Raw genomic sequence first — 22425 nt, 5'->3', positions numbered from 1 at the left:
TACTTATTTCATATCATTGAGGTCATGTAGTATTTGTCCTTCAATGCCTGGGTTGCTTTACTCAACATAAGGTTCTCAAGACTCATCCATGTTATCACGTGTGTATGTAGTGTATTTGTTCTTAAAGCCGAGTAGTATTCCATTGTATGTATATACCACATTTTATTTATCCATTCATCTGTTGATGGGCATTTGGGTTGATTCCAACTTTTGGCGATAGTGAACAATGCTGCTATGAACATTGGTGTGCCTATATCAGTTTGTGTCCTTGTTTTCAGTTCTTCTGGGTATATACCCAGCATGGAATTGCTGGCAAATCTATGGTTAGTTTTTTGAGAAACAGCCAAACTGTCCTCCAGAATGGTTGGATCCTTCTGCATTCCCACCACCAGTGGATGAGTGTTCCCATTTCTCCACATCCTCTCCACCATTTGTATTCTTCTGGTTTTTCAATAGCTGCCAATATTATAGAGGTAAGATGGTATTGTAGTTTTGATTTGCATTCCCTGATAGCTAAAGATTTGGAGCATTTTTTCATGTGCTTTTTAGCCATTTGTATTTCTTCTTTGGAGAAGTGTCTGTTTAAATCTTTTTCCCATTTTTTTAAATGGGTTGTTTATCTTTTTATTTTCAAGATATAGGAGTTCTTTATGTATGCAAGTTATAAGTCTCTTATCCGATATATGGTTACCAAATATTTTCTCCCATTGTGTAGGTTCCCTTTTTACTTTCTTGACAAACTCCTTTGAGGTGCAGAAGGCTTTAATTTTGAGGAAGTCCCATTTATCTATTTGTTCTTTGGCTGCTCATGCTTTTGGTGTGAAGTTTATGAAGCCATTTCCTATTACAAGGTCTTGTAGATGTTTTCCTACACTGCTTTCCAAAGTCTTTATGGTCTTGGCTCTTATATTTAGGTCTTTGATCTATCTTGAGTTGATCTTTGTATATGGTGTGAGATGGTAATCCTCTTTCATTCTTTTGCATATAAATCTCCAGGCACCATTTGTTGAATAGGCCATTCTCTCCCAGTTGAGAGTGTTTGGTGGCTTTATCAAATATTATATGGCTATATATATGAGGTTCTATATCAGAACTTTCAGTTCGATTCCATTGGTCTGTGTGTCTCTCCTTATGCCAATACCATGCTGTTTTCACTACTGTAGCTTTGTAGTATGTTTGAAGTCAGGTAGTGTGATTCCTCCAATTTCATTTTTCTTTTTCAATATGTCTTTGGATATTTGGGGCCTCTTTCCTTTGCAAATAAATTTCATAGTTAGTTTTTCTAGTTCCTGAAAGAATGTTGTGTTGATTTTTATTGGGATTGCATTGAATGTGTAGATCAGTTTTGGTAGGATGGACATCTTAATAATATTTAGTCTTCCTATCCATGAACAGGGAATATTCTTCCATTTATTTAGGTCTTCTTTGATTTCCTTGAACAGTCTTGTGTAGTTCTCTGTGTATAAGTTCTTCAGCTCTTTAGTTAAATTTATTCGTAAATATTTGATTTTTTTAATTTACTATTATAAATGGTATTTGTTTCTTGATTTCCTCCTGATCTTGCTCATTATTGGTGTACAGAAATGCTACTGTTTTTTGTGCATTGATCTTATAACCTGTGACTTTACTAAACTCATTTATGAGTTCTAGAAGCTTTGTTGTAGACCTCTCAGGGTTTTCTATGTATAGGATCATGTCATTTGCAAATAATGAAATTTTGACTTCTTCCTTTCCAATTTGAATGCCTTTTATATCTGGTTCTTGCCTCAGTGCTTGAGCAAGTACTTCTAAGACAATGTTAAATAGAAGGGGAGAGAGTGGACATCCTTGTCTTGTTCCTGATCTTAGAGGGAAGGATTTTAGGATTTCACCATTGTAAACGATGTTGGCTGTAGGTTTTTCATATATACTCTTTATCATGTTCAAAAAATTTCCTTGTATTCTGATCTTTTGGAGTGTTTTTATCCAGAAAGGGTGCTGTATTTTGTCAAATGCTTTTTCTGCATCTATAGATATAATCATATGATGATTTTTTTTCCTTCAATCTGTTTATATGGTGTGTTACATTGATTGATTTTCTTATGTTGAACCATCCTTGCATACCTGGAATGAATCCCACTTGGTCGTGGTGTATAATTTGTTTAATGTGTTGTTGAATACGATTAGCAAGTATTTTGTTAAGTATTTTTGCGTCTAGGTTCATTAGAGAAATTGGTCTGTAATTTTCCTTTCTTGTGGTGTCTTTGTTTGGCTTTGGTACTAAGGTAATGTTGGCATCATAGAATGAGTTATGCAATGTTCCTTCTGTTTCGATTTTTTGGAAGAGTTTCAGCAGGATTGGTGTTAGTTCTTTCCAGAATGTTTTGTGGAATTCACCTGTAAAGCCGTCTGCCCTGGGCTCTTCTTAGTTGGGAAGTTTTTTATGACTGATTCTATCTCTTTACTTGTGATTGGTTTGTTGAGATCATCAATTTCCTCTTTCATCAATATAGGCTGCTTATGTGTTTCTAGGAATTTGTCCATTTCCTCTGAATTGTCATTTTTGTTGGAATATAGTTTTTCAAAGTATCCTCTTATGATAGTCTTTATTTCTGTGGGGTCAGTGGTGATATCTCCTTTCTCATTTCTTATTTTGTGTATTTGCATCTTCTCTCTTCTTTTCTTTGTTAGCCTTGCTAATGGTTTGTCAATTTTATTGATTTTCTCAAAAAACCGGCTCTTTCTCTTGTTTATCTTTTCAAATGCTTTTTTATTTTCTATTTCATTTAGTTCTGCTGTTATCTTTGTTATTTCTTTCTTTCTTCTTCCCATGGGATTACTTTGTGTTTTTTTACTAATTCCTCGAAATTGCAGTTAATTCTTCAATTTTTACTCTTCCTTCTTTTTTGATGTATGAATTTATAGCTATAAATTCCCCTCTCAGAACTGCTTTTGCTGCACCCCATAAGTTTTGGTATGTTGTGTTATCATTTTCATTAGTTTCAAGGTAGTTATTGATTTCTTTTGAGATTTCCTCTTTGACCCACTGTTTTTCTAAGAGTGTGCTGTTTATTTTCCATATCTTGGTGTGAAATCTAGGCCTCTGGCCCTTGCAGATTTCCAGCTTCACTCCACTGTGGTCAGAGAAATTATTTTGTATGATTTTCATCTTTCTGAATTCATTAAGCCTTTCTTTGTGGCCTAGCATATGGTCTATCTTGGAGAGTGATCCATATGCCTTGAGAAAAATGTATATCCTGCTGTATTTGGGTGTAATGATTTGTAGATGTCTATTAGATCCATCTCCTCTAATATACTGTTCAAATATTTTGTTTCTTTATTGATTCTCTTTTGAGATGTTCTGTCCAAAGTTGATAGTGGTATATTAAAATCTCCCACTATAATTGTAGAGGCATTTATTCTTTCACTTAGTTTTTCCAGTGTTTCCCTCATGTATTTGGAGGCTCCCTTGTTAGGAGCATACATATTTATGATTGTTTGTTCTTCTTGAAAGATTGTCTCTTTCACTAAAGATTGTCTCTTTCACTAATATGTAGTATCCTTCTTTATCTCTCACAATTGTTTCACATTTAAAGTCTATTTTGTCTGATATTAATATGGCTACTCCTGCCTTTTTTTTTTGGTTATTGTTTGCTTGTATGATTGTTTTCCTACCATTCACTTTCAGCCTCCATAAATCTCTGGGTCTAAGATGTGTTTCTTGTAGACAGCATATAGATGGGTCATATTTCCTTATCCAATGTCCCAGTCTTATTCTTTTGATAGGTGAGTTTAATCTGTTGACGTTCAGTGTTATTACTTTCATGGAATTGTTTATGTTAGCCATATTTTGATTGGAATTGTGTTGTCATATTTTGTTTTTTTCTTCTCTTTTTGTCTTTTTTGTTGCTCTTACAATCTCCTCCAACTCCGCCTGTCCTGTTTTTTCCTTTCTTCCTGCAGAACTCCCTTTAGTATTTCTTAAAGGGGAGGTTTCTTGTTGGCATACTCTTTCAATTTCTGTTTATCTGTGAATATTTTGAACTCTCCATCATTTTTGAATGCTAGTTTAGCTGGGTAGAGTATTCTTGGTTGGAAATTTTTTTCTTTTGGTACCTTGACTATATCATACCACTGCCTTCTTGCCTCCATGGTTTCAGATGAGAAATCAGCGCTTAATCTTATGGAGCCTCCCTTGTATGTGATAGTTTTCTTTTGCTGCTTTTAGAATTTTCTCTTTGTCTTGAGCATTGGATAATTTGACAAGTATATGTCTTGGGGTGGGCCTGTTGGGGTTTATGATGTTTGGGGTGAGTTGTGCTTCCTGGATATGTACATCTGTCTCTCTCAGTAGATTTGGGAAGTTTTCAGCCATTATTTCCTGCAACACCCCTTCTGACCCCTTTCCATTCTCTTCTCCTTCCGGGATGCCTATAATACATACGTTTGTGCGTTTTGCATTGTCATTCAGGTCCATAAGTCCTAGCTGGATTTTTTCTATCTTTTTATCAATCAGTTCTACTATCTGTTTGATTTCTGATGTACTGTCTTCCACATCCCTAATGCTCTCCTCTGCCTCTTCTAATCTGCTTCTATTTGCTGTGGGTGTATTTTTGTTTTCTTGAACTGTGGTGTACATTCCCATCATATCTGTTATCTTTTTTCGTATGTCTGCAATTTCCTCTCCAAGTGATTTCTTCATATTGTTAAACTCTTCCTTTACTTCATTAAGTTTGTCTTAATATATATTCTGTGATCTTGAATTACTTGTCCAAAGTTCTGCTCCCCTTCCTGGTTTTTAGTTTGTTCATTGGATTCAGCCATGTTTTCCTTATTACTGGTTTGGTTTGTAGTTTTTTGTTGCTGTCTGGTCATTATTTTATCTTGATGGGTTTAATCAGTTCCTTAGCTTCTTTGTCTAGTCTTGGGGATTAATTAGCTGTTGTTCTCATGTAAGTGTTATATCTTCTCTTTGTCACTTTGTTCTTCTTATTCTAATTTCTTTTTGCTGGCTGAATTCACTTTGAAGGAAAATATTAGGGCCAGGGAAAGGCAATTGTGTACAAAAGGAAAATGTGTAAAGTAGTATTGGTAATAAATGTTAACAGAGCAACAATATGAGATCTGGGAGAATGGATATTAGATTCATGTAAGTTGTGTAGAGTTATAGCAGTAAGTAGAGTACCTATAATGAGATAGTCAACTGAATATGGGAGGAATATAGTATGAATTAAAAAGCCAGTGTTTTCATGAGAGAGGGAAAGAGAAAAGAAAGACAATAGTATCAAGAGTGGATAAAAGACAGAAAACAAAACAAAGGTATTAGAAATTAAAAGTTAGACAAGTTGGGGACCAAAGAAAGGGAGGTGGAATATAGGAGAGACAGTAGATGATGGAGGATATCAAGATGTGGGGGAAAGGGGATAGTGTAGGTGGCCAAAATCAATTCACACAGAAATGAGGAAATGGAGGATGAGGAATCCTAGCAAATGTGAGGTGTTCCCTGCAGCACCAGTGTATAATTAAGATAAAATAAAATAAGAAGAAAAAGAGAGAAAAGAAAAAAAGAGAAAGAAAAAAAAGAAAAGGGAGGGTAGGCAAAGAAAAGGGAGGGGAACAAGCAAGAAAAAGAAAAGAAGAAAGAAAGAAAGAAAAAACCCTAAATAAACAAAAAAAGACCTTGGGGGTTACAATGGGAGAAAAGACTAGGAGATAGTGCAATATTAGCAACCAAGACAATAAAAAAATTTTTTTTTAAAAGAGAAAAAGGAAAGAATAGAAAAGAAAAAAAACGCAAACACTGAGGGCTAGGACAATCAAGGACCTCAGATGGCCCTCAGGGCATGGTGGATTCAGGGACGGGAAGTATGTGATATTGCAGACTCAAAAGGTGTGAGTCTCTGGGGTGTGGGCCACCAGGGTTTAGGGGACACAGACCTGGGAACCACGAATCCAGTTAATAGGGAGCCTGGGAGCACTGCAATGCAACACAGCCTTCAGGGATCCCCGCAGCTGGGCAACAGCCCTATGGAGGGAAGGGGTCACATCTGCAAATTCTAACCTCTGTTTCAGAAACCCAAAAGTCCCCCTCTCACAATTCCTCCCTCTCTGTCGCTGTCTCATCAAGTCAACTTCAGGACACCTCCCACCCTGCAAGCCCCTGAAACAGCCTGCTGGTGGCACCTCTGTATACAACCAATTTAAGGACCACGGCAGATTGGCAGCCAGCCCTAGGGGGTGGGGCTCTAGCCGGAAGCTATGATCTCCATGTCAGAAACCCAAAATTCCACGCCTTGCAAAAAACTTCTCCGTCTCTGTTTCACCAAATCGGCTTCCAGACACCTCCCGCCCTGCAAGCCCCTGAAACAGCCTGCTGGTGATGCCTCTGTATTGCAACCTATTTAAGGACTCCGCAGATCGGCAGCCAGCCCTAGGGGGTGGGGCTCTAGCCAGAAGCTATGATCTCCATGTCAGAAACCCAAAATTCCACCTCTCGCAAAAAATTCCTCTGTCTCAGTCTCACCAAATCAGTTTCCATACACCTCCTGTCCTGCAACCCCCCGAATAGCCTGCTCAGGGCTTAGGAACTCCCCAGTGCAGCAGAGCCTCCAGGACTCGCCGCTGCTGTGCCGCCCACCCAGGGGGAAGCGTCCCATGCAGCCTCGATCTCCATGGAAGAGGCCCTAAATTCTACCTTTTACACGAATCTTCTCTGTCACCCTCCCATGAAATTGATGTCCAGACACCTCCTGCCCTGCAATACCCCGAAACAGCCTGGTCCAGAAAAATTTTCAACACTGCCCAGCCGCTTCTTTGCAGGAGAGACTATAAGGTGCACTCACTCAGACACCATCTTGCCCCGCCTCCCTGCCATTTCTTGATATACTTTATAGCTTCCTACATATGCAAATACACAGTATTACAAGAAACCCCAAATATTGCAGATTGTGAGTAATATATTCCTTCTGAATCTAAGTGCTACATACTGGATTAGACTGGATATTTTAAAAACCTAGAAGACTCTTTAAAAGGATTTCCCAGATAAATTACTATGTGATGATTTCTTAATTCCAAGCAAGGAGAAGATTAGATATTGTGATGTCTGAGCTCCTACCACCTGTTTTTTTCCCCACTGGCTAGCCCACTTAGTAAGAGAGCATCTACATGTTGCTCTTCATTCTCTTCCTTGCCACTATTGGCTAATACATGGTAGAGAGGATGTTCTGACCCAGAGTATGATAAAGGGCATGAACTGTGACATTTTTTGAGTATTTTCATTTTGTCCCAACTTCTGGAACAGTGGTATTTTTAACAGAGTCCTGCTTCTAAACCCTCAAATTCAACTTTTGGATAATTTTGCTGCAAGATATAATCCCTGAAATTGTATGACAATTTACCCCATCTGACAAAGGAAATCAAACCAAAGTGATTTCAATTTTTCAGTGTGCATCATTTATTTTTCTTTCTTTTCTCTCTTTACATTTTTTCACCTTCAAAACTTGAGGTGACATTCACATAACATATAATTAACCATTTTAAAGTGAACAAATCAGCAAGATTTAGAACATTCAAAATGTTGTACAACCACCATCTCCATCTAGTTCTAGAACTTTTTACCAACCCAAAATAAAACCCTATACACATTAGTCAGTTACTTCCCATTTTTCTTGGCCCCCATTCACTGGAAACCAACTATCTTGCTTTCTGTTTCTATATCAACTATTTGGGATATTTCATACAAATGGAATAATATAGTATGTGACTGTGTCTGGCATCTTTCACTTGGCATGATGTTTTCGAGGTCCATCAATGTTGTAGCATCCATTCCTTTTTATAGCTGAATAATATTCTTTTGTATGAATGTATTTCAACTTGTTAAACTAGTCATCCATTGGTAGCTGTTTAAGTTGTTTTCACTTTGTGGGCTATTGTGAATAATATTGCTATAATGTAAGAATTTATATCATTGATTTGGAGGCAGTGGCCACTGGAGGGTCTGAGGGCAGGAAGAGGGAAAAACGAGTGTAATATGGGGGCATTTTCATGACTCAGAAATTGTCCGGAATGACATTGCAACGACAGATACAGGCCATCATATATCTTGCCATAACCTACAAACTTGTGTGGGAGAGAGTATAAACAACAATGTAAATTACAAACCACCCCTAGTGGCAGTGCTCTAAAATGTGTTCATCAATTGTAACAAATATACCACACTAATGAAGGATGTTGTTAATGTGGGAAAATGTGGGTGATGTAGGGAGCAGGGCATATGGGAATCCCCTTTATTTTTTATGTAGCATTGTTGTAATCTCTGTATCTTTTTAAAAAATAAAAAATGTATTTAAAAAAATAGTGCTGCTATGAATATTCATGTTTAAATTTTTGTTTGAACACCTACTTTCAATTCTTGGCAGTATATACCTCAGAATGGACTTGCTGGTGACTTTATAATTAACTTTTTGAAGAACCACTGAACTGACTCTTTTCCACAGCAGCTGCAGCAAATAACATTCCCATCAGCAATATAAAATTCTCCAGTTTGTCCACAACCCTTACTTTTCTTTCTTTTTCGTTTTTTATTACGTATTTATAGCTATCCTTACTAGTGTGAAATGGTATTTCATTGTGGTTTCAATTTGCATTTTCCAAATAACTAATGACAGTAAGCATCTTTTAATGTGTTTGTTGGCCAAATGTATATTGACATTCAGAGAAATGTCTATTCAATTCCTTTGTCAATTTTTAAATGGGGTTGTCTTTTTTAATATAAAAATATATAAAATATATTTTAAAGAGGTTTCAGATTACAGAAAAGTTACATCGAAAGTGTAAGAGGCATTTTCGGTACTTGGAGTTGTCCTGGGTGGTCCTGCAGGGACAGATGATGGACAATGTATGTCCTGCCATGGCCACTGGGTGGACTGGGGGAGAGTGTAAACTACAATGTAAACCATTATCCATGTGGTGTGGCAGTGCTCCAAAATGTATTCACCAAATGCAATGAATGTCCCATGATGATGAAAGATGTTGATATGAGAGGAGTGGGGTGAGGGGGGTGGGAGATATGTAGGAACCTCTTAAATTTTTTGAATGTAACATTTTTTTTAAAAGTAAGAAAAAAAAAGAAAGTATAAGGGATTCCCATGCATCCCCCATTCCCTTCCCACATCTTCCCCTATTAATAACATCTTACAATTTGTGGTAAATTTGTTACCATTGATGAATAAATATTGAAGCATTGCTGCTAACTAAGGACTATAGTTTAAGCTGTAGTTTACATTTAATTCTAATGCCCTAAAAAAGCTCTATGTTCCACCTATTTTTCCCTCCCCCTTTCTTCAAAACCTCTGGTAACCACTATCTTTATAACAATGTTACATATTCTTCCATTACTACAACATATAATTAATAAGTTTACCGTATCCATGGTTACATTCCCCCCTTATGTTTGTTCATTCCTCAACCTTGAGGATTTTAGAATGGTGATGCCGACTCTGCCTCAGATTGGGAGGGGGCTTAGATCTTACTGGGCAGATGGAAGAAACTGTTTTGCTTGCAGTTGTAGATACTCTCTGTTTTTTGGGATGGAGGTAGTCCATTATCATTTTGTTAGATGTCATGGGTGAGTCCAATAATCTGGAGAGTAGGTATTGGCCACAACTCTTCTGATATTCAGGGCTCAACTGGCATATGAACAGACTGAAGATTTAAATCTCTAAGACATATATTTAACAGGTACAGTGGTAATAAGGGCTCATGTAAAAGGGGTAGAAGAAGAATCATGTGTAGGGAAATTATAAATTAGTCTAACTCTGTTACATTGGGGAAACAGGTTGTCATATAATTTAAGGTAAGGCCCACTGACAGGGTGCTGGTTTCAAAGGATTGTGTGTTTTGCCTGTAGTGTCTGGATGGCTCTAAAGCCCTCAGGAGCACCCCGGTTTAAGGTTTTGTTCGCAGTGTCGGTTAGTGAGATCTGCCTGAGACATGCATAAATATAACCTCCTGACTCATTGTGAAATTTCTTAGCCATTAAACACTCTTTTGTATGTAATGTTTCCCACTTTTTGTCAAGGTCTCGTTCCAAATGCATTGCTAGTTGGTGCTTGAATTGTCTTTATATGGTTGAGTTGTAAGATTTCTTTATATATTCTAAATACTATACTGTTATCAGATATATGATATGAAAATATTTTTTTTAGTTGGGATTGGCTTTTGACTCTGATACTGTCCTTTCAAGCACAAAAGTCTTAGTTTTGTTGAAATTGAATTTATGTTTTTTCTTTTGTTGCTTATGCTTTTGAGATCATATTGAAGAATACATTGCCAAAACAAAGGTCATGAGGATTTAACCCTGTTTTTTCTAAGAGTAGTATCTTATGTTCTTGCATTTAGGTTTTTTATCTATTTTGAATTAATTTTTGTATATTGTGTGAGGCAGGGATCCAACTTCATTCTTTTGCATGGAATATCTAGTGGTCCCAGCACCACTTGTTGACGAGATTATTCTTTCCCCATCAAATAATAGCCTTGACACCCTTGTCAAAAATGAATTGGCAGGTAGCAGATGTAACTCAGTGGTTGAGTTCCTTTGTATGAGGGCTTGGGTCCAATCCCTGGTACCTCCAAAAAAAAGCAATTGACCATAGATGTATGGGTTTATTTCTGGACTCTCATTTCTATTCCATTTGTCTATATATCTATCCTTATGCCAATTCCACAATGTTTGGGTTACTGAAGATTTATAGTAAGTTTTGACATCAGGAAGTGTGAGTCCTCCAATTTTGTTCTTCTTTTTCAAGTTTGTTTTGGCTGTTTGGGACCCCTTGCAGTTCCATACGAATTTCAGAATCAACTTTTTCATTTCTGAAAAAAGAACATGGTTGGCATTTTGATAGAGATTGCATTGAATCTATAGATTAATTTGGATGATACTGCTAACATAACAACCTTAAGTCTTTCAGTTCATGGAAACAAGGTATCTTTTGTTTATTTAGATCTCCTTTAATTTATTCCAGCAACATTTTAAAGTTTTCACCATACAAGTCTGTCATATTCATGATTACATTTATTCCTTTTTTTCTTTTGGATGCTATTGTAAGTGGAATCATTTTTTTAATTTCCTTTTTGAGTTGTTCATGACTACTGTATAGAAGTAAAATTAACTTTTGCATGTTAATCATGTACCCTGAAATTTTGCTGAGTTGTTTATTAGCTCTAGTTTTTTAATGTGGATTCTATTTATTTTCTATATGTGGGGCCATATCTTCTGCAAATCGTGGAAGTTTTACTTCTTCCTTCCAATGTAATGCCTTTTTATTTCTTTTTCCTGCCTAATTGATTTGGCTACAACTTCCAGTGTAATGTTGAATAGCAGATATGAAACAGACATTCTTGTCTTGTTCCTGATCTTAGTGGGAAGTTTTTCAGTTTTTCAACACTGAATATGATGTTAAATGTGAGTTTTTTAATATATGCCCTTTATCCTTTATAGGAAGTTACCTTCTACTCCTTGTTGAGTCTAATCATGAAAGCATTTAAATTTCCTCAAATGCTTTTTCTAGTCAATTGAGATGATTATGTGGGGATTTCTTTTCAGTCATTAATGTGGTTATCACATGGATTGAAATTTTTATATGGAACCACCTTTACATTCTGGGGGAAATCCCACTCAGTCATGGTGTATAATCTTTTAATGTGATTAGCATTAATCACATTAAGTACTTTGTTGAAGATTTTTGTTGAAGATTTTTCCATCTATATTCATAAAAGATATTGGTATGTAGTTTTCTTGTCTCATGATGAGTTAGTCTGTCTTAGGTATCAGGATTATGCTAGCTTCATAGAATAAGTTAGGAAGCCTTCCCTTGTCTTCTATTTTTGGAGCACTTTTGAAGGCTTGGTCTTAATTCTTCTTTAAATGTTTGGTAGAATTCACCAGTGAATCCATTTTGTATTGGACTTTTCTCTGTAGGGAAGTTTTTTATGACTGAACCAATCCCTTCCTTGTTATAGGTCTGTTGAGATAGAGTGCTTCATTTCTTAGTACTCTAGTTGTTAATTACATTTTGGTTTCCTTTGTAGCACTCCTATTGGTTTGGGACACAAGAAATTACAGAGAAAAAAGAAGAAAAAAAAGACTGTGTAACAACTCAAAACGAGTTTTTTGAAGCTGTACCTAGTGGTTTGGTGGCAGATATCCAGATCAAACATTTGTACAAGGTATTGTTTCAAAGATCTGTTTCTCCATCAGGGACTGAGAACCATATAATGTACATTGGAATCATTTGTAACTGGCCATTCCAAGATAACAAAGGAGATGCTTATAAAGAGTCATAATAATAATAATATCTCACTTTAAAAGGTAAAGCCCAGTTAGAGAAGTGATAAATAGAATGTATAGATACAGGTTTCTCTTTACAAATATGTCATGTTTTCTCCATCACTTACTGTGTTACTTTGGGTCTCCCCTCAGCAGTAACTTGGCAACAAGTGATATTTGAATCTTCTATTAAATGCTGTGAAGAAAATAAACTGAATGGTGAAATATTAAAATTTGGGGCATGGAGCAGGAGGATCATGCTAAGTGTAGTTAAAGGAAAGTCTTCCTGAATAAAGGATACTTGAGGTGAGGTTTAAAGAATGAGAAGAACCAGTCATTTGAAAAGCTAAGGACAGAAAACACAAGGTAGGCAGAATAACAAATTCAAAGAGATCAAATAAGTCTTCAGAAATTTGAGGATCAGAAGAAGAAAAATATATTTGGAAGGAAAAAAAAAGATAAAGGAGAAAGAATGATATTAAATGGCTCCACTGGGAAACCAATGATGGGTACAAAGCCCTAGGACATGATCTATGTTTTAGAAAGATCATTCTGGCTAATTTGAAGAAAAATTGTACATTGGAGGGTAGAGAGTAAGGAAGCGGAAAAAAGGAATAAGGAAGACCAGATGGACGTTCCTGTAAGAACTCATATAGTTGGGCCATAGTCATGGCAGTGGATATGGAGCAAAGTGGACAGATCCAATACATTTTCCACAGAATTGAATAGATTGGGAGAGGTGAACAGGAAGGGAAAGTAGAAAACTAGAATGATATCTAGGTGAAAAGCTAGAGCAACTGAATATTCAAATGACAATGACACAGATTCTCCCTGTTCTTACCAAGTGTTAGTAAATTTTCTGAATAATTGTTTTTTCATTTGTTGTATAGCTTTAGGACAGTTTCCAGGAGTTTTAAACTGTTGCTCTATTTTTATAGTTTTCACCAGCTTTGCCTTCATGTTGTCCTCCCAGAAGTGGAACGTTCTATTATCCCATTTAGAATTTTCTTTCCTTAAATTTTGTTTACAGATTTTGCATTATGTCAGTGAAGGGTATTGATTTGTATTTTTCTTTTCTAGTAAAGCCTTTGTCTGTTTTTGATGTCAGAATTATATTGGCCTCATAGAATTAATTGCAAAATATTTCATTCTTTTCACTTTACTGGAAGTGAAAAGTGAAAAGTTTTTCCACAATTTCTATTGGTTCTCCCTTAAAATTTGGTGGAATTCATCATGAAAACCATTTGGGCTTGATGTTTACACTGCATCAAGGTTTATAACTATGCATTCAATTTCTTTAATAGATATAGGGCTATTACAGTTATCTATTTTCTCTTGAATTTTTAAAATCAGTCTGTCCAGAGATATATCAATTTTATTGGTCTTCTGTTTCCTCTATCTTACTACTTTGGGTGTAATTTGCTCTTTATTTTCTGTTTTTTTGAGGTAGAAACAGAAGTCATTGATTTGATCCCTTTTTTCTAATCTAGGTGTTTAGCACTATAAATTTCCTTCTGTGTACTGCTTTAGTTGCACCCAGAAATTTTGTTTTCATTCCATTCAAAGTATGCTCTACTTTCTCTTTTTTCCAATTTAGAGTTTCTTTATTAGATAATTTGTAACAATCTTTGTAATATAAAATACTAATTTATTGTCTCAGTAAATAGTATTTCAAAAGCACTCTACAATTAGAAGCAGATGGTCAAGAATCCCTTTCACATTCACTTTACTCTTCCTTTGTGATTCAATTATTTCTCTTAAAATTATAAAATATTTTTAAAATAAAGGAGTTGCAACTAAAGCTGACTGCTATGATTTATGCTGACTTCTTTGATTATTCTCAGCAGAAATTTTGTTTCAATAAAAATATTCCTATGCAAGTACTATAGGAATTGAAAATGAATGCTTTCCAGGGAATTCCCTTAAAGTTGTAGAATATGAGAAATCACTTTGTTTCTTTTCAGTTTATATTGTCCCCCTCCCCCCATTGTTTGCATTTGCTGTCTGCTCTTGTTGTCCATTCATGGTGGGCTCTCTGTGTCTGCTCATCGTCTCTCTAGCAGGTACCAGGAACCAAACCCGAGACCTCCCACATGGGAGAGAGGTGCTCAATCATTTGAGCCATCTCCTATCCCTGCTCTGTTGTGTCTCTCATTGTGTTTCCTCTTTGTGTCTCCTTGTTGTATCATCTTGTTGCATCAGGCCACAGCACTAGCCCATCAGGTCAGCTCACTGTCTTGCCCATCCTATCTAGGAGGCATTGGGAACAAACCCAGGACCTCCCACATGGTAGGGGGGTGCCCAAATGCTTGAACCACGTCCACTTCCCAGAAATCACTTTAAAGAGAATTATCCTCTGAGCTGTATCATGTTCAAACTGTTTGGCATTTAGTGTCTGTGCTATTAAGGATGCTCTTAGAGGAGTTCACTGTGTGGTTTTGTGTATCCATTTGACTTCAGCTGGATCTACAGTCAACTTGCCATTAATTTAGCACATTTCTACAGTTGTTAATTAATTTCGACGAAGCTTTTTAGTATTCATATTATTCTTCTAAACTTAGTAAATTGTCATAATTACAGTTTCAATATGGAAAGATAGATTTGCATGTTCACATTCTTAATTGAAACATATAATAAAAATAAAATCAGGGAATTTTACTGAAGTATAGAAAGAATTCTTCGTAAAGACACCTTAGAAGATCTAATTGAATTCTGGAAATCAGAATTACAGTTATATATGCTTCTATGTTCTTCCTATATAGTTTTGCTAGCCAAATGAATTAAAAATAGAACAATTACTATGCATATTTGAATACTTTTAAATTTCCAGCTGACTGGCATAATTTAGTATAAAAAGTTATTGTTTTAAAAGATTATTATGGCATATGAAGATATTTATGCAGTTGAAATTTCTAAATACAAACTATTAAATTAGAAAATGTTTCTAATAATATTTCTAAACCTACTTTCCCTGAGTTTTTTTTAACAAATCAATTTTATTGATATATATTGATAGAGTATAAATCCATCCAGAGTATACAGTCAGTGGTATTCAGTATAATCACATAGTTGTACAGTCATCACTTCAATCATTTTTAGAGCATTTTCATTATTCTAATAATAATACTAATAGAAAACAAAAAACAAAAATAAACCCTCATCATCTCTCAATCTCTCTATGCTTCTCCTGCTGCACATAGCTGCTCTTCTCTTTCTGTCTCTCTTGTTTATTTGTATTTATACTTTGTAAAAACACTCTTATATATGCAATATCACCTATATTCATACTTTACCTGAGGTTTCACTATATTATACAGTTACATTTTTTAGCTTTCCTTCTGGTAATATACTTGACTTTAGACTGACCCTTTCAACCCCTGTCATATCCATATAATAGCTCCAATAGTTATAAACACTGTGATGTGCTTTCACCATTTCTCTTCATTTCCAAAGATTTACAAACAAACTTTTTACCAATTCTCACAGATAAACCCTCGGCTTTCTATTCTCTCTCTTCCTTCTATTTGCTAGTGACCTACATTTTAATTATTAACTCCATGAATTTACATAATATATTTAGTTCATAGTAGCACAATCATATGGTATTTGTCTTTTTGTGTCTGGCTTGCTTCACCCAACATAATGTCCTCCAATTCATTCATGTTATCATATGCTTCACGACTTCATTTCTTCTTGCCGCTGCACAATATTCCATCATGTGTTTACACCACAGTTTGTTTATCCATTCATCTGTTGATGGACACCTGGGTTGTTTCCAACTTTTGGCAATTGTGAATAACGCCACTATGAACATTCATATGCATGTGTCTATTCGTGTCTTTGCTCTCAGTTCTTCTGGGCACCTACCTAGTAATGGTATTGCCAGGTCACATGGCAAGTCTATATTCAATTTCCTTAGAAACTGCCCTACAGTCAGTCCTCCACAGTAGCTGTACCATTCTACATTCCCACCAATAGTGAATAAGCATTCCTATCTTTCCACATCCTCTCCAAAAGTTATAGTTTTCCAACTTTTTAATAGTGGCTGTTCTAATAGGTGTGAAATGATACCTCATTGTAGTTTCTATCATTACACTGTTAATCTGTTTTTGTATTTATATTTGAAGTGGATTTCTGTCAGCGACATATAGTCAGTTTGTGCTTTTTATCTAATCTGATTATCTCTCTCTTTTCATTGGAGTCCTCAAGTCATTTGCATTTAATATGATTATTGATATTATTGGTTTGGTTTACGTGTATTATTCCACTATTTGATTTTTATTTTCTCCATCTATTCTTTGTTCTTCTCCCACTTTTCTGTCTTCTGTTGGAGTAGTTGACTATCTTATGGGATTCTATTTTATCTCCATTGCTTACTTGTTAACTATAACTCTCTGTGTTTATATTTTAGTGATTTCTCTTGGGTTTACATATACATCTTTACCTCATCACAATCTGCCTTCAAATGATATTTTACCATTTCACATGTAGTATAAAAACCTTACAATAGTATACTTTTGTTTTTACCCTCCCAGCCTTTATGCTATTATTGTCATACATTTTACTTACACACGTTATAAAACCTGCAATACATCGATATGATTGTACATAATCTGTTTATTTTCATTTAAGCAGGTTAAATGATAAGACAAAAGTTATATATAGTTACAAATGTACTTACCCTTTCTGATGCTCTTCATTTCTTTGTTTACATCTAGATTTCCAACTGGTATCATTTTCCTTCTGCCTGAAGGACTAGCTTTTACATTTCTTGTAATGCAGGTCTGCTAGTGATAAATCCTTTCAGCTTTTCTGTTTTGAAGAAAGTCTTTATTCCATCTCCAATTTTTAAAATATTTCCACTGGGTATATACTTTTAGGTTGAAGATGTTGCTCCATTGTCTTCTCATTTGCATTGTTTTTGATGGATATACTTTCCTCACATATGTGCTGGTCAGGTTCTTTTCTAAATACTCTAGAGGGACCCTGTAGATCTCCAGAATTCTATTTGCAGCTGTCTCCTCTTCACTCTGTCCTATGAACTCTAGTCGCCTTGGCCTCACTGGATTCTAGGCTCAATCTCTTTAATTTAGTGAAACTGCCGGACCCCACCTGAGTTCTTCTTCCCTGTGCCATATTTTTGAAGTTCTATCTAGGTTGTTTTCTGGGGCACTCACAGGGTTTACCTTGTTTCCCATATCCCAGGTACCACTATCCTTTGTGCCTGATGTCCATTATAAACCTTTGTTTTACATGTAACACCATAACACCTTTCATTTTTTCAGGCCCTTTGTTTTATCTGTAATGTTGATCATAATCCATTATTATTTTATCAGTCTTTACTTTTTGTGTTATCTCACTTTACAAAGGCTTCATTAAAGCAGGCATTATATGACATTTAAATATATCCTAGCATTTAACGCAATGCCTGGCACCTAGTGAGCATTCAGTAAATATTTGTTGAATGAATGATCACCTCTGACCCAAATTAGTTGGTTGGACTTGGTGAATTAGTGTATTTAGTAATTAATGGCAATATAGAGGTATATGGTAATTCTCAGTTTTCTGGTTTTATATCTAGGTGGATGGTAGGACCATGCACTGAGTTAAGGAGTACAGTTGAGGAGTGCATTTTCAGAAGATGATCATGACCAATTTCAGATATTTTGAATTTAAAGTATTTATAGGATATTCAAATTTAAGTTTCTAGTAGGCATTTGGAGATGCAGAGCTATAGCTTAAGAGAGAGATATTGACTGAAACGGACTGTACTATTATCCACATCTATAATGTGATTCAATTGATGGATTGCCTGGGACAATTGTTCTCAACCAGGGATGACTTTTTCCTCCACAGTACCTTTGGCAATATCTGAAAAGATTTTTGTTGTCACAGCTGGGAATGGGGTGGGAAGAGGCGTATCAACGGCATCTTATAGGTAGAGTTCAGGGATATTGCTAAACATGCTACGAGTCATAGGACTGCCCCTCACAACAAATAATTCTCCAGGCCCAAATGTCAATAGAGCCACTGTTCAGAAAGAGTGGGTATGCACTTGCTTATCACAAAGTGTTGGGCAATATTATAGCATTAACTTTTCTTATCAACAGTGGCAGCTTCTCTGAGCTTCACCAATTCTTTCTACAGTTGGGTAAGTTCCTGATTGCTATATTAAACTCTTCATAGCTATAATAAAGAGCACAGTCCATATTTCCTGAACAAATGCAGACAGATATATACACACATACCAATGTGCCTCCACACTTTTTGTGACTAATAGACAAACTTAACATGCGTCCAAATATTCTTTGTTCATATCATCCTTTTTACAGCCTGAGTTTAATGATTTAGTGTTGTTTTTCTGAGGATAGAGGATATGTGTGATTATCTTTCATAACTGATAGTGACAATTATCAAGTTATTCTTTCTTTCATCCCGCAGCAATTCAGTGACCATTTAGCAGTAAGCGACTTGTCTTTGAATTCATACAAAGGACAGATCACTGTACTTTTAGGACATAATGGAGCAGGAAAGACCACAACTGTGTCCATTCTCACAGGTATGTATTCAGCTCTATCCAGAGCAGAGGCCAGGTTCCTTCTATGACTGTGGCTCAATCAGAGAGTTTGGGGTTGAGCATGTTGTCATTTCAGTGACACCTAAACTTGTGAATATTATTTCAGTTTTTATTATTTACAACCAAAATGTTCCAGGCAATACAATAATTCCATTCATTTAGTCAGTCTAAATATTTATATCCCAGGTATTTTTATATGAACTGATAGTAAGTGGTGATTACAAAATCCTTACTTCAATTTTATACTTTTAAGTATATAAGACAAGAAACTTAGAACTCACAATACAGCATAATTAAAAGGGAAATAGTATATATAGGATGCTATTCATCCAAAAGAATGATACCTAATCCTACTTTGGGAATAAGGAAGAGGGAAGTTACATCTAATCTGAGGTGTGTAGGGCTACAAAGGGAAGGAGAGAAGAATATTCTAGGCATAAGCAAAGAGTAGGAGGCTTGAGAGCAGGAAACCTCTTATGACTAGAGCAGAGAAGAATAAATGATGGCAAGAAGTGAAGCTGGAGGAATAATCAAAGATCAACTCATAAAAGTTTTTGGAAAAGCCATGGGAGGCTGTGGAATGATTTTATATGCAGGTTTATACCTTAGAAATATTACTTTCGCCATCAAGGGAGAATGGATAAGGAGTACTAGGATCATAAGGGCAGTATATCCAGTGTTGGATGTGTGTGGTCAGTACAAGTCCTAGAGACTGGGAAAGGGACGAGTCCAGGAGTGAAGGTTAAGAAGCCTCTCCCTTGAAGCAAAGAGTGATGCCAAAACTAAGTCAGAAGGGGCAGACAACTACCCATATTCTCTGGGAATGTATATCTTAGAACTAGCTCCCTCTAAATAATAGTTAAAACTCTTCTTAAAAGAATGACATCCTAGCATCACAAGGTTATGGCTTGAATTATCATTACCCTCATAATAATATCATTATATATGCTGATATACATATTTTATCTTGTAACACACTTTATACATCTCAAAACACACAATGTGCACTTCCTCATCTGCATGTGTTTATGCCCTTTCCTTCAGTGGGAATGCTTTAATCACCTCTCCACCTATTTAATACTATTCACTCACTGATATCAAGCTCAGTTAGAATTAATCATTCTTTCCTCTGTTTCATTCATTATGTCTCAGGGACCTAGAACAATGTCTGTCAAATAGTAAGTAAACAGTAAATATTTGTTGAATGAATGAATGAATGAATGAATTCTAAATTATTTGAGGCAAAAGTCAGGTTTTATTCATTTTTATGTATTTCATAGTAATTTGTACAAAGCAGATACTCATTGCATGACTGTTGAATTGAATTGACTTGTGCTTTGTTTGTTCTCAATTCATTTATAATTATATTTACTACTATATTTATTTAACTGTTTTGTAAAAACATTTTTAATTTATAATTAGTTTGGTAAAATACACACAATGTAAATTTACCATTTTTCCATTGTAAATTGTACAACTCATTGCCATTAAGTATATTCACAATGTTGTACAACCACTACCACTCTCCAGTTGCAGACTTTTTCATTGTCCCAAACGGAAACACTATATCCATTAAGCAGTTACTTCTTAATCTCCCTTCTTGTCAATCTCTGGCAAACACTAAGCTGCTTTCTGTCTTTGAATTTGCCTATTCTAGATATATGAGAAAAATCAGACAATATTTATCCCCTTTGTATCAGACTTCTTTCACTTAACATAATGTTTTCAATATTCATCCATGTTGTGGCACGTATCAGTACTTCATTCCTCTAAAAATCTGAATAATAATCCAGTGTATGGATATACCACATTTTGTTCATCTATTAGTTAATTTGAATTGTTTCCACTTTTTGGCTGTTGTGAATAGTGCTGTTATAAGCATTCATGAACAAGTTTTTGTTTGAACAACTTCTCAAAATTTTTCATATATAACTCAAAGTGGACATGCTGAGTAATACAGTAATTCTTTGTTTACCTTCTGGAGGAAATCCTTATTACTGGAGGCCTTAAAGAGAGAGAGCCACAGGGAAAGGAGCCAGAAGCTGGAACTCAGTGGCAATTGGGAGAGTAGACACAGGGAAAGAGAGAGATCACTATGTTATGGAACCCCGAAGATTGTAGCAAGTCAGGACCAGAATGCAGACTTTGGAGAGAAAGCATGGGCTTGCTGATGGCCTGTATCTGTCATTTGTAATGTCATTCAGGACAATTCCCAAGACCTGGAAATGCCCCATATTTCATCTGTTTTTCCCTTTCCCTGCCCTCAGAACCTCTAATGGCCACTGCCTCCACATCAATGATATAATTTCTTCCATTGCTAGAATCACATTTTTGTCATGAAAGGCCATTGGATTTTGTCAAATGTTTTTTCTGACTCAATTGAGATGATCATGTACTTTTTGTTTTCATTCTTTGAATGTGGTATATAACACTGATTGACATAGATATGTTGAACCACCTTGCATTGCTGAGTGACTCCCACTTGGTCCTGGCATGTAATCCTTTTAATATGCTGCTGGATTAAGTTTTGTGAAGGATACCCACATCTGTATGCCTAACTGAATCTATCTGCTCCTGATAGATTTTCTTTGTTTGGAAGCTTTTGATTACTGATAAAATCTTTTTTGTGACAGCTTGAGATTATTTTTGTGAATCCCCAAAAGAGAAAGATTATGTTTATAAACTATTCTTCTGGATGTGATACCCTTTGATTATATTGGATTCAGTTGTGGGGCCCTTGATTAAATTACCTGTTAAGGTTATGGCTCTGATTTGATCACATTGATAAGGCATAACTTAGGTTGAGTCCTGACCCCCTTGGTGAGCCAATATAAATGGACACTCACTTAAGAAGACACACAGAGAAGAGAACTTTATCATTTTGATCCTGCCATGTGACAGAAAGAAGGCTCAAACAGCTAAAGCCTAGGGAAAGATGGACCATTTGCCTGATAACTTACAGCTAACCTTGGGAAGAGAGCTGAGACTGATATAAAGAAGCCCAAAAGACACAACCAGTCCAATGTCCACATAGAAGAGGTGGCATTGGATTGGGAAAAGTGGACATGGTGGCTGGTGGGTATGGGGAAAGGCAGGAAGAGATGAAAGGTGGAGGCGTCTTTGGGACATGGAGCTGCCCTGGATGGTGCTTCAGAGGCAATCACTGGACATTGTAAATCCTCACAGGGCCCACTGGATGGAATGGGGGAGAGTATGGGCCATGATGTGGACCATTGACCATGAGGTGCAGAGGTGCCCAAAGATGTACTTACCAAATCCAATGGATGTGTCATGATGATGGGAACGAGTGTTGCTGGTGGGGGGAGAGGTGGGGTGGGGGGGTGGGGTTGAATGGGACCTCATATATATATTTTTAATGTAATATTATTACAAAGTCAATTAAAAAAAATTAAAATTAAAAAAAAAAAGCCCAAAAGGAAAAGCTGAAACCCAGCAGAGATTGCCCGCTATCTTGCTTCAACTTGCAACAGCTGACTTTGGTGAGATAGTATCACTTCAGGTACCTTGAGTTGGACTTTCCATG

General features: G+C 36.0%; 1 protein-coding gene across 1 annotated transcript in view; it reads left to right on the top strand.

The window, feature by feature from the left end:
- Positions 1-22425, top strand: part of LOC101441443 (phospholipid-transporting ATPase ABCA3-like) — a 207241-nt gene that overhangs the window by 39654 nt on the left and 145162 nt on the right. Inside the window, exons 4-5 of the mRNA XM_058286294.2 lie at positions 12067-12204; positions 18746-18863. Coding sequence (XP_058142277.2) covers positions 12067-12204; positions 18746-18863 — 256 coding nt within the window. The remainder of the gene's footprint in view (positions 1-12066; positions 12205-18745; positions 18864-22425) is intronic.

The sequence above is a fragment of the Dasypus novemcinctus genome, chromosome 23 (genome assembly GCF_030445035.2).
Source record: "Dasypus novemcinctus isolate mDasNov1 chromosome 23, mDasNov1.1.hap2, whole genome shotgun sequence".
Taxonomy (NCBI): domain Eukaryota; kingdom Metazoa; phylum Chordata; class Mammalia; order Cingulata; family Dasypodidae; genus Dasypus; species Dasypus novemcinctus.
This window is presented reverse-complemented; position numbering and strand designations above follow the sequence as displayed.